Source organism: Myodes glareolus, chromosome 23 (assembly GCF_982192425.1).
Source record: "Myodes glareolus chromosome 23, mMyoGla1.1, whole genome shotgun sequence".
NCBI classification, from domain to species: domain Eukaryota; kingdom Metazoa; phylum Chordata; class Mammalia; order Rodentia; family Cricetidae; genus Myodes; species Myodes glareolus.
Genome location: NC_142048.1, coordinates 8,571,410 through 8,583,886, shown reverse-complemented (window position 1 = coordinate 8,583,886; position 12,477 = coordinate 8,571,410). Strand labels below are relative to the sequence as shown.

At 41.4% G+C, this 12,477-nt stretch overlaps 1 protein-coding gene across 1 annotated transcript; it reads right to left on the bottom strand.

Moving 5' to 3' along the window:
* Window positions 1-3,849: 3,849 nt before the first annotated feature.
* On the bottom strand, window positions 3,850-12,232 carry Npy5r (neuropeptide Y receptor Y5). The gene is made up of 2 exons (XM_048442746.3): window positions 12,086-12,232; window positions 3,850-6,058 (listed from the first exon to the last, which is right to left on the bottom strand). Exon 2 carries the CDS (start codon window positions 6,047-6,049, stop codon window positions 4,649-4,651), a length of 1,401 nt encoding a protein of 466 aa, XP_048298703.1. The 5' UTR covers window positions 6,050-6,058; window positions 12,086-12,232; the 3' UTR covers window positions 3,850-4,648.
* Between the last annotated feature and the right edge of the window lie 245 nt (window positions 12,233-12,477).

Here is a 12,477-nt window from a genome sequence, read left to right as displayed (position 1 = left end):
ATACAAAGATTTAATTAAATAATTCACCTCATTAAAGTTGTTGGATAAGCCAGTTTTACAGTTATCATCTTCCATACTTACATTCCTCATTAATTTGTGATTTAATCAATGCCTTTTTAAAGATATATTTTTATTTAGGTTTGTGTGTGTGTGTGTGTGTGTGTGTGTGTGTGTGTTTCTGGAAACCAAAAGAGAGTGATGCATTGCCTTCCTGGCACTGAGTTACAGCTAAGCTGCCTGACCTGGGTGCTAGGTACCGAAATCGGAACCCCTGGAAGAGCAGCATGATTTCTTAACTAATGACCGATCTCTGCAGCCTTAGAGACGTAAAGTGGCTCACATTGTTACCATGCACAATGGTCCGAAGTATCGCTGTGGGTTGCGGTGTCCTGCTAAAGGCTTTACTAACAGCCCTGCTGACTTGCTGACACAGTTTTGGGATTGTGTTAACGATAAATGATCTTTGGCAAAATGTGCCTGTGTGCACTCACAAAACTGCTCTGTTTAAAGAAGAGATAAAAATAATAAAGATCATTTTAATAAACACTTAAATAGAACCTATTTGTGTTTTTTAAAACTTCCATAACTACCTAAGAAAATATTGGCCCAAGGTAGTGCATAATTTCATAATAGTCAGCACTGTGCTTGAATATGTGTATGCAAATGAGGTAATTGTTTATTTTTTGCTCCAGACATACAACCATCACTGAGGGCCTAGTTTGGTCCTATGCTGGTTCCTTCCCTGTCTGGCTAGAGTTGGTGAGCGCCCATTAGCTCAGGTAAGCTGTTTCAGTCAGTGGGTGTCCCCAACATGATCTTGACCTCTTTGCTCATATTCTCACTCCTCCCATTCTTTGACTTGACTTTGGGAGCTCAGCCCAGTGCTCCGCTGAGGGTCTTTGCCCATTTCCATCAGTTGATGGGTGAAGGTTCTATGATGATATTTAAGATAGTTGTCAATCTGACTTCAGGGCAAGGCCAGATCGGGCACCCTCTCTGCTATTGCTTAGGGTCCTAGCTGGGGTCATCCTTGTGGATTCCTGGGAATTCCCCTAATGTCAGATTTCTTGTTAGCCCCGTAATGGCTTCTTCCATCAAGACATCTCTTTTTTAATACTTCTTGTCATTGATTTTCTCTTTCTCAGAAGGAAAATGCCAAATGAGCAGGAGTTCTCTAGGTCTCTTCTTGTTCTTCCTGGGAGCAGTCAATAAGATGGAGATTAATGGTTTAAGAAAAATATTATGAGCTCTAAGTACTTCTGTGGAGACCCACTTTGTGAGTTAAACAGCTTCTGTTCAGTCATATCTCCATTGTTCAAGGACCCACTAAATAATGATAATTTGATTACACAGTTACACATCCCAAGCACTCAGGGGAGGCCTGTCAACCCTTTATGTTTCAGTCTGGCTTCCGTCATTCCAAACAGGGACAACTGTGAAGAAACACACTGCTCACAGTTGTGCAGGCTAGAAGGGCAGTGCCAAGTGCTGGCATCTGGCACGAGTGTTCACGCTGCCACTCCATGTGATGGAAGGTGTCATGTGGCGAGGGATCACATGAAAGTCAGAGAGTCGAACCAAGGAAGCCAAACTCCCTTGTGTGAGTAACTGACCCGCTGCCAGAAATACCGAAGAGTCTCCACAACCTCTTAATAAACCACAGTTTAAAACAGTGGCCATAAAATTCCCCCATGAGTTAAAGAGGCTACACTGAGGCTACGGCTGCAGGTATTTAGCAGTCATGCACTTAGCTAGAACAATCTTAACCTGGAGCGCCTCACGCCTCGTTCATTCCCATCGCTCTTTGCCCACCCTTCAGCTTTTATCTTCTGCCACACAGCATTTTGTTACGCGCTGTAATGGGTACCAGACAGCAGGGTTAATCGAAATAATCACAAAAACTCAATTGAACCTGCTTCCTGGATTAAATATTTTTGAGTAATTGTTAAGAAGTAATGAGGTTGACCCTTTCATAATTTCAACTCCATCTCCTTCCCCATTTCTGGTTTTAGGAGGATGTTATTGAACTAGCAATGATGCCAGATTCCGTGGAGAATCGAAACACAGTAATGTAATCAGCCCTTGAGCAATGGAGAGATGATTGAAGGAAGATTGCTGAGCGCACTAAGTGGGGCTTCACGGAAGAAATTATCACTCGTGATAATGCTCTGAAACCATGAGACCGAGCTTCAGTGGCTTCTAGCCAACAATCCACTGAAACTCCTTAACTTTCAATTATTAAGAACATTTAGTCCTAGCTAGGGAAGATAAATCACTTCCTTTGGGTTCAATAGTTTACCAGCCTCAAATTAGTTTACTTAGGTTAACAAGTTCATCAATCAACCACTATAAATTCGGAGAAGCTTAGTGGTTACTGTACATTTTCTGCTTATAGGTTCTCTAAGGGAATGGAATGTGTCCCCATGGATTTATCTTTGGCCTTGCTGATATTGTTTTCCATTTCACCTAACAGCAAACCTTGAACTTGGTTACCCTGGAGAAAGTGAGAACATTTAGTGCTTTAAATGAGAGCCCATTCTCTTACTAAGACTCTTCACTGTCCACAGTGAGACCTCAGTTGATCCAAACACTGCAAGATGGTTTTTTACAATGAAAGCCAGGCTTCTGAAGACAAACCGTGTGGTTCTAAACACAACTTTAGTACAAGCCACATAAAGCACAGAGAAGGAGGAAGATATAGTCAGAGAGATCTGATCAGGAAAAAAATAAGCAGAAACCTTAGTGTTAAAAAAAGAGGAGGGGGAGGAAGTCAACCCAACTTAGGTTTCTTCCCTTTTTTGGTAGTGGTGCAAACACACAGGGAAAGACATTAAGGTGACCCCAGATAGTTTACCGGAAAACTAAGATGGCATGTGGTTGTGTTCTTCTTTGGAAGGAGAGATGAGGAGAGCAGCATGCTGACGTGCAGACATGAGCTAGATACTGAAGGGCGGTAGGGCAGACATTAGGCTTGAGGAAGCCATGCTGCCGATGTCAGTTCTTTGAGACCCATGTGAGAATGTCATTAGTTCTCACGAATCTCAAGGATGAACGTAAAGTGTTCTAACAGTTCCCAGACTTGACAAAGGGTGAGGTCCCCAGCTGCAGAGAAAGATTCTAAAAGAAGATTGACAGCCTAAGCTTGGAGTGGTGTGGTTAAGTGTGGCTGAGACTTAAGACTAATGTTATCCTTTGGTTGCACAGGTGGCTTATGGGGCTGAGGATTAGGCTCCAATCTCACTAAGGGACCATACATTACACAGCAGAAAAAAGGCTGGCGTGGCACAGACACTTCTGCTGCAGCCCAGCAGGGGCCATCAGAGACCACCTGGGGACCTGGCACCATTTTCCGTACCATAGCAAAGCAGAGAAGTTTCTTCTGTGCACAGACCTCTTCGAGGATTGAGGAACCGTGCAGACAGAAAATTTAGGGACTTTTAATTGAATAAACACAAGAATTACCTGTTACTTGCAAACCTAAAGAGCCTTTTTGTAGGTGGTTGTTTGTTTTTATTGTTTTCTTTTGTGGTTAACAGGAATCAATAAAGGGGAATTCTTAAATCGATAATAAGTACTGAAGACATCAATACTATTTATGCATCTGACTTACAAGTGCAAATAATCCATTATTTTTATAGGGATTTAGCCCTGGCTAGGGGTTAGAGGCAAAGCACTTGCTAGCATGCAGAAGGCCTTCCATTCCATACCCAGTTCTGCAAACAAAACCAACCAAACAAATAACTACAGCATCATCAAATGATCTCAAATGAAAAAAAGTCAACAAGTGAGATTACCTTCATTTAAGTGAGACAGCATGATACTTAACACTCACACGATGTAGAAATAACATGAAATCTGTTATTTACTTTTATTTTATATTAACAAACAGTTAGCTTATCATACTCTTTGTGGACTTTTAGAATAGTCTTAGAAGTTATTTAATAATTGTAAATACAGATACCTTTGAGACTTCACATTTTAGAACATAAAAAGTGTATATGAAAGCAACCTTTAGTTGATGGTTTTTAATGTGATATAAATCTAAACAAGATTTAAAACCTATTTGTATTTGATAATTAATTATTAATAGTGCCAGGTTAGACTGATAATTTCACCAATCTTCAATAACAGGAGAGAATCATTGTCCTGTAAATTTATAATCATGATTTAAGCATACATCTACAACAGAGTTTAGAATTTGGGGGCATATTAAATATTTTTGTACTTTTACAAAAATTACTAAGAAGCCTGTGAAATAGAAATGAGGCTATCTAGATAATAGAAAGTCCTTAAATCTATATTAAATATTCTTTCTTGTAAGAATTATTTGGCTCCTTACATTTTTGTACAAAATATCAATTTAGTTAGCCATAGCTTTTGCATTAAACAAAAAGTACTACCCATTTATCACCAATGACATGAAGGTAATGTAACTACTTTAGAACATGACATTACAGATTAGGTTGACATTGACTCTGTACAACTAACTGAATTAACCATATTATAACATTAAAATTATCTTACATACGTTATGGACTGGCATTAAGATCCAGAACACTTTCATGTAAATTAAATGAACACATACATCATTAGTACAGATGTATTTTAGACAATCTTAATATTTCTCCTTCCCTTAGTAAACAAGGAATCAGGACATGTGTAGGCAGTGTATAAGGGCTCTCAAGTCTGCTTTGATCCCATTATTCAGAAATCCGTATAGGATGGGATTAAGACAGCAGGACATCATGCCTAACAAGTGACAAATGCAGTATACCAATTTGAAATGTCTGTTGGAGATGAGGTTATCATTGAAGTCAGTCACCACGTGGAAAAGGTGGAGTGGCATCCAACTAACAGCAAACACTAGTATCAGTACGGTCAGTCTGTAGAAAACACTTCGAGATCTCTTTTTTATTCTCGTGATGGAGCGCTTGACTCTCATCTCGCGAGCATCTGAGTTTTCTTCGGGTTTCACCTCGAAGCAGGTTGGGACCCCTGGGATGACCTTACTGGATGAAGAGAGCTGACTCCTGACTGAGCCCAGGTTTTCCGGAAGTGTTGGGTGGTGCTCCAGGGAAGGTCCTGCTGGAGCGGGTAAGACACATGCTGTCTTCTTGCTGTACCTTCTTCGGTGCTTTCTGATGAATGAGTAATTCCACTTCTGACTGCTGGGGGGTTTGGCCTGGTTCCCACTTTTTTTGGAAGGATGAAGAGTTAAGTTGATCATCTCATTTTCTTCCAGTCTGTTTTCTTTGTGAGACAATCCACAGCTTATACTCCTGCAGACACTAGTGTGACTTACCGTTAAACAGACTAAAGGCAGAATATACTGGACTAACAATAAAGAGATCGTGAAAGCAATTCTGTACGAATCAGAAGGCCATGACTCAACACACAAATACTTGCTGCTCAGCAACGCCGAGCCAAAGGTTTCCTTAAGTTCCACAAGGCTGTGAAACACGGGGAGGGGAGAACAGATAGCAAAGCCCAGGGTCCAGACAGTAGCTATCAGGAAGTAGCCATGATTTGCTGTTAAATTGTTAGATATGGGATGCTTTATCATATGATACCTAACAATGGCAATGGATATTAAAATCAGAGTTGAAACGAGGACTGAGACACACTGAAGGAAAGGCATAATGTGGCACATGGCTTTGCCGAACATCCACTGATCCAACAAGACAGAGGTCAGTGTGAAAGGGGAGCAGAACAGCACTACCAGGATATCGGAGAAGGCCAGGTTGCCTATGAGAAAGTTCACTGTAGTCTTCTGATTGCGCTTTTTCATAACGGCCATTAAAATAAGTAGGTTTCCCATAAAGCCAAGAAGACTTACAAATGTATAGAGACCAATCAGAAAGTATTGTAAATCATCTACGCTGCCCCTGTAGTCATCCCAGACAGGAAAGGCAGCATTCCGGGCAGCCGCAGTATTGTTCTCTGTACCTCTGTAGTCATCCCAGACCTGAGAGGCAGCTTTCTGAGCAGCCGCAGTATTGTTCTCCGTGACAATGGTCTTGTTAAGATGCTCTTCGAGTTCAAAATCCATACTGCAGTCCTGCTTGGAATAAGACCATGTCCATTAGCAGCTTGAAGTAAAATCACATACGACTCTAATTTTAAGTCTTCAGAACAAAGCTAAATTCTATAGCTTGCCCCCATTCCTTCACAGAACTCCAAGACCATAAAGGACCCTTTATTTGGTTCTAAATTTGGCACAAATTCAGCATTAATAATTACAGAAAACTTCAATCTATCACCAGTTTTACACACTGTTGTCTTCTGCTCAAGTCACAGAGTTTGTTTTTCAAATTTATTTTAGAAATAACAGGAAGAAACAAAAAAAGAAAAATGCAGAGAAAAGTTTCAAGATACGTAATGTATAGTAGCCTAATACTATTATTCTCTGGTCAAGATGTTGAAAGTACGATATTAGCCTATAATCCTACCTTTCAAAACTGTTTTCTATCTATCAAGATCAAACCAAAAGTTTGCATCTATGTTACTGTCTCTAAGTGTCAAGGAATATTGTAGAAGAAGGGGCAGAAAGATTAAGTGGGGGAGTGGTATGGAGTGTTGATTGATGTCAGAGCATGGCATGGTCGTTGCTGTCTTGAGCTTTTAGCAATTATGATTACTGTTCAAGCAATGACTTTCTGTCCAAGAATGGGCCTGACCATACCCTGCTGAAGAAGAAAGAGAGGTTTCTGGAACCCCAACCCTTCCTTGGGATTTCCAAGTTAATGATTGATGGGAGAGGGGCAGCCGTTGGAAAGTGTCTCTTCTCCTGTAAGTAAATCTCCTCTCGTGCCTTAGAAAATTCACTGGGATACATATATATCCACGTGCATGAGCACACACACACACACACACACACACACACACACCCCACAGGAAACTGGAATGGAGGTAGCTGAGGAAAAGGAAGAGGGGAGAGAGAAGGTGTTGGGACTAACATGATCAAAATGTATTATGTAGCTGTGTGAAAATGTGATGATTAATCTCCTTGTTATAATTAGTTACCATACGCTAATAAGAATATTTTTAGGTCACCTTTCCTAAAGTGTCTCCTTTCTGTTAAGTTGGATGTGATCTCCTTAGAATTCCCATGACAGTGAGATTCCATCTCTCAGACACTGGTGTTGCAGTCTGCTTCACGTAGCCATTGTCATGCATTTTGCTTCCAAGCCATGGTAAATACAAGCTGCTCCTTACTCTTCGTGGTCCCTACCACATCACATGGCACAGTGGCTTTATCACTGGCTGTCAAACACTTATGTTTGGATAAAAAAAGAAAACTCAGAGAAAAAAAATCTAGCAATCAAAATGTGGTCTAGTTTGTGCAGTGCTCAAATTTATCCCCCCCCACACACACAGCATTATCCCCAAACTAAGGTGTATGCAACTTTCTTTCACCAAAGGCTTGAAAAGCTGACAGAATAACTCAGGATTAGTTCTTAGTCTCATGGATTTGAACCGTGGGTTGACCAGCAGTGCTGTTGGAAAACAGATTGCCCGTTTGCTTTTTAATCTAAAAATTAGTCATAAATGTCATCTCAAGAAAGATAGCATGAGTTCATCTTATTTCCAGGAAGAATAATATTTTAATTTTAAATACAGAAGTGAAACTAATGAGACTTCTTATGATTTTTGTATCAAGTGAAACAGTGCCAGTCATACTGTGTTACATGCCCCTTCATCTCCGTAGATTAAAGAATTGGATACTGCTCAGTGTAGGGACAAGTAACCTTTAATACATTAGCAAAAGGAAAAAAAACTCTCTCTCTCTCTCTCTCTCTCTCTCTCTCTCTCTCTCTCTCTCTCTCTCTCTGTCTGTCTCTCTAAATAACTGAGAACTTTTTTGAGACAGGTTTTCACTATGTTGTCCAGGCTAGTCTTGAGCATCCCATTTTCCTGTTTCAGGTTCTGAAGTTCTGAGAGTACAGATATGGTAACATAACCAGGGGTACCTTCTGTTTTCAAACAACAATTTCCTAGTGAAAACTCATACAATCACTGATTAACTCTGGTAAATATATAGTGCTATAGAATGAAAGATAGATAGATAGATAGATAGATACATACATACATACATACATACATACACACATACATACATAGGTAGATAGATACATAGGTAGATAGATACACAGATGCATAGATAGATGATAGATGATACATTGATAGATGATTGGCAGATAATAGATAGGTGATTGATAGACGATTGATAGATAGAGAAATAGATGTTAGATATACACTCATACACATAGTTAAGAAAGACTTTTATTATATACCAACATACATTTACCTACTTATTTCTGCAGTAGTAAATGAAAATTACTAAAATAGTAGCAATAAGCAACGTTCTCTTCAATTTTTGATGGACCTATGGGCCCTGATTCAATACATTTCCAAACTAGGATGTTTTTATTCACAGATAACATTTTATACCAAGACTAACTGCTTTCACTCACGGTCATATTCACATAGCTATTACTGTTTAAGAAAAGTTGGATGCCCTGTGAACTACTACTGACCCCACGCTGCTGGAACAACTTTCCGAAACTAACCAACACCCCTCCAAAGAAAATTAAACTCAAAGCTCCAGACTGTGTGCATTTGTCTTAGACCCTAACCACCAGTTTCCATGGGTTCTGACTCGAGGGAGAGAGGCTAGCTGGCACAACAGTGACTCACATGGTCCCCTGAATCATCCCGCTCACCATATGACCAGACAATAGCCTTCCAGCCACCGCTGTCGGGAAGTCAGTGTGCTTCTAATGAAAGCGGCCTTGACTGGTGCTTCAACCCCATTTCCTGAGTTCTGGTGACCGACCGCTGGGTCCTTTTGTGGCTTGTTCATGATCCTATTTATACTTGGGATGTGCACGGGCTGTTTGTAACAATACTTCTCGGCCTGCCTGTACTTTTGACTCATTTTTTTGAATCAACCCCTTTCTCTTAAACTTGTGGTAGGTCAGTAGTCACTAATTGGATTTTTCTTCTATGACCGAAGAAGCAAGGATAAGGAACAAATGGGACACAGACATCTACAATAGCTTTGTGCTTTCTTGCTGTATAACATTCAGAATAAAATTGCTGTCAATTTCTTAGAGAATAAAGAAATGTAGCTGGTTTTTTTTCTGCAACAAAAAATATGATTTTGAAGGCCTGAGGCTCCAGTCCTTTTGCAGAAGGCTTGTCTGTCTAGCATGTGTGAGGCACAAGGTTCAGGATCCAGTACAAGTGCATACTCACATATGCCTATACACGCACAGAGTTTGGGGTCAAAAGTCATATTATCGCTAAAACATGACATCCTGTCTCTTGATTAGATTAAATTAGAAATGGGAAAGTTATTCATTATTTTACCAATAGTGAGAAGTATAATAAAGCTCATCAGCTATTGGATACTAAGTAAATATTTGTTACTAATCATTTTAGAAAGGTAGCTTAATGTTCCCAGGTTTACAATAACAAAAATGGATGGCTCTGTGGATTCTCAGGCTACAGCATGCCTATGTGTTTGCATGTCTACATGTGTATGTATATATACACCCACTGAAATTGGGAGTTTTAAATAGTCTGAAATGGGATACCTATATAGACAATCATTACAGTTTAGTATAGACAATAATTATAGTTCAGTACTTCAACTACTCAAATGCAGTATCTCCATTGATAAAGACACATGGCCACCAAGAAGCTAAAACTGCCCAAATGTTACAATTCTTTTCAGTTAAGTGAAGATGGACACCAGATTACACAGTTTTACTAAAACATGCTTGCTTTGAACATGTGAAAATTCTGTGCATTTACCAAATAACAAAAAAAAACCAAAAAACAAAAAATAAAAAACAAAAAACTACTCATTTCATGGCAGATCAAAGAAATATCAGTTGAAGTATTTACTGGACACTGGGGAAAATGGACAATAATATTTCTTTCCTAAATTATTCTTTTATTTTAAGTAGGTACCAAAGATAATTTTAAGATGGAGGCCACTTTAATGGATGTCTGAGTAAGACATTACTCCTTGCCATTAAGCAAGCCTTGACTGAACACCCGAGACAGTCAGCACACTGTTCTGAGAAGGTGGCCACACCATCCACCGTCCTACAGCGACACATCCACACATGTGACAGCAGGTACTCTGAGCAGGAGCACCTTCTGCAAATCTTCACTTCCTTGAATGACTTCTCACAGCTAAATTATAGAGGCCGTAACATGTGTGGGAGGACACATTAATTGGTTTCTTTAAAACTGCCTCCTTATATTTAGAGGACAGTTTAACCATTAGGCATTGGCTAGAAGTCATCCGTTTTAGAGGTGAAAATGTGAAGTCAGGGAGCTACTTTGAAACCGAAATAAATGGATAAATAACAAATCAAAGATCTTGCTTACACTTACCCCTGTACTTTCTCCTGTTGTTTTTGTTGTTGTTTTGTTTATTTTTTTAAAAAAAAAAAGCAAATGAGTCACAGAAATCTCAGTCTACGTAACAATTCTCTGCTTTTCGTCAGTGCAATAATCAACTGCTTACAGCATGGCTTTATGCAGATAAATATTTTATAGATGATGAAAGCAACGTCATAAGACTCTTAATTCATCTTAGATGACGCTGGAAGTTGTGAAGACAGGATGCTTTAACAACTGCATAAAGAAATATTATTGCAGAGAGAATTATTGCAATTCAGACCCACGTGAGTTCTTCATTTCTACCCCGTTCTCTTTCTCATCTTCCCAATTTCCATCCGGAAATGCTCAAGTTCAGTTTCCTGAGTAACACAATGGAGGAGGGGTCAGGCTGTTCATTAAACTGTGGCAACTTTACAGAAGTCATATCTGTGAGTATTTATTGCAATTTTCTCCTAAACTGATCTGTATGGGACACAACTGAAGTCAGAATGAACGTCAAGGGTGCTGAGAAAGTGAATAAGTAAGTTCTTACAAGTCGCAAGAGGAGAAACCACCGTGACTCAAAGGCTAGAGACTGATCCATACATGTAATCAAGGTCTCTCTGCTACAATAATTCCCTGCTTAATAAAAATGTGTATCATTCTTCTTGCAAAAGGTATCAACCATGCAGAAATGTTAAATATATGGAGTCCTCCTCTAGTGACAAACTATCAACTGCCTGTTTGCTGTGGTCTTGCAGAGATGGCACGATTCCATGTCTCCAAGTATACTCGTGGTGTGTTGTTCTGCAAGGCAAAAACCTGCAAAAATTGGCCCCGGACAAATAAACACAACCCTGTTCAATTAACAAACATGCAGGTGCCCACGACTCTTCTACCCATTCTAGACTCTTAAGAACACAGTCTCTTTCTCCTTGAGCCATCTGAAATTTGAAATGCGTTCAGTCTCAGGCTGTTGTCACAGATTATGACACACACACACACACACACACACACACACACACACACACACACACCAATTCTAACAAGATGTTCCAACTAACAAGATGTTCTTTGAATCGCTAAAGTACAGGTCTGTAAACGTAGGAGTAAGCATCCCCTTTTCTGGAATTCAGGTGTGTGGATGGCTATTTCCTGCTGGCCACCTCGCAAACCTAAGTGCTCAGCAGTCTCCCAGCGTGTGGCCAGCTGTGGGACAAGGAGGCATCTGGATCACCCAAGGAGCTGGTAGGCTGCATCTTGAACACCATCAGAGCACGGCTAGGACTGACAGCCGGCCTGGGCACCCCGTGGGCTGTGGTTCCCACACCTCAGACGCCCACCAGGCTTCACCCCAGGCACACACCCAGCCGGGGACAGCGCTTCATCCCGCCCTCCTCCCCATCCTCGGGACCCTCCCGAGAGAATCGGATAGGGTCTGGCAGGAGCCTGTTCCACCCCGAGTTTGGCACAGGAGGAACCTGCCAAACAAGAAAAGGTTCAGCTGCGACCGTTCCTTCGCTCTCCCTTCCCGCCTGACAACTGCGGTTTCTCCACCTCCATCCCGTTTCCCAATCGCGCTACCTCCGGGTCCGCACCCCACCCTCTTGGAAACCTCAAGATGCTCCAGGACCCAGGACAGGGACGCGGGCTTCGGGTAGAGGCAGGCGAGGCCTGGAGTGGGTACCTTGGGATGCCCCAGCCGCCGTGGGTGCCTGGACTCCGGGGTACGCGGTTGAGCGCGGACGCTTCTGTTCGCGGCGGAGGCGGTGGCGGCAGGAGCAGGACCTGGAGGCGGCCGTGAGAAGGAGGGGCCCCGAGCCGTCAGGGTTTTAGAAGCGCCTCGAGAACACGTGACTGTCCCCAGACCCCGGAGACCCGGTTCAAGATCGCTTGCTCCGGGCCACCATAACCCGGTTTAGGGACATTCCAGTCGGAGGCCCCAGGGATTAGTTCTTGGGTTCGGGATGTGTCCTGCCACCCTGTGTTCTGGTTCCAGGAGTTAACTTAGGGGGTCCCACAGATGTTTACCAGTCCTGTTCTCAGCTGTGTGAGAATGGGCTTTTTTTTCCTGAGACC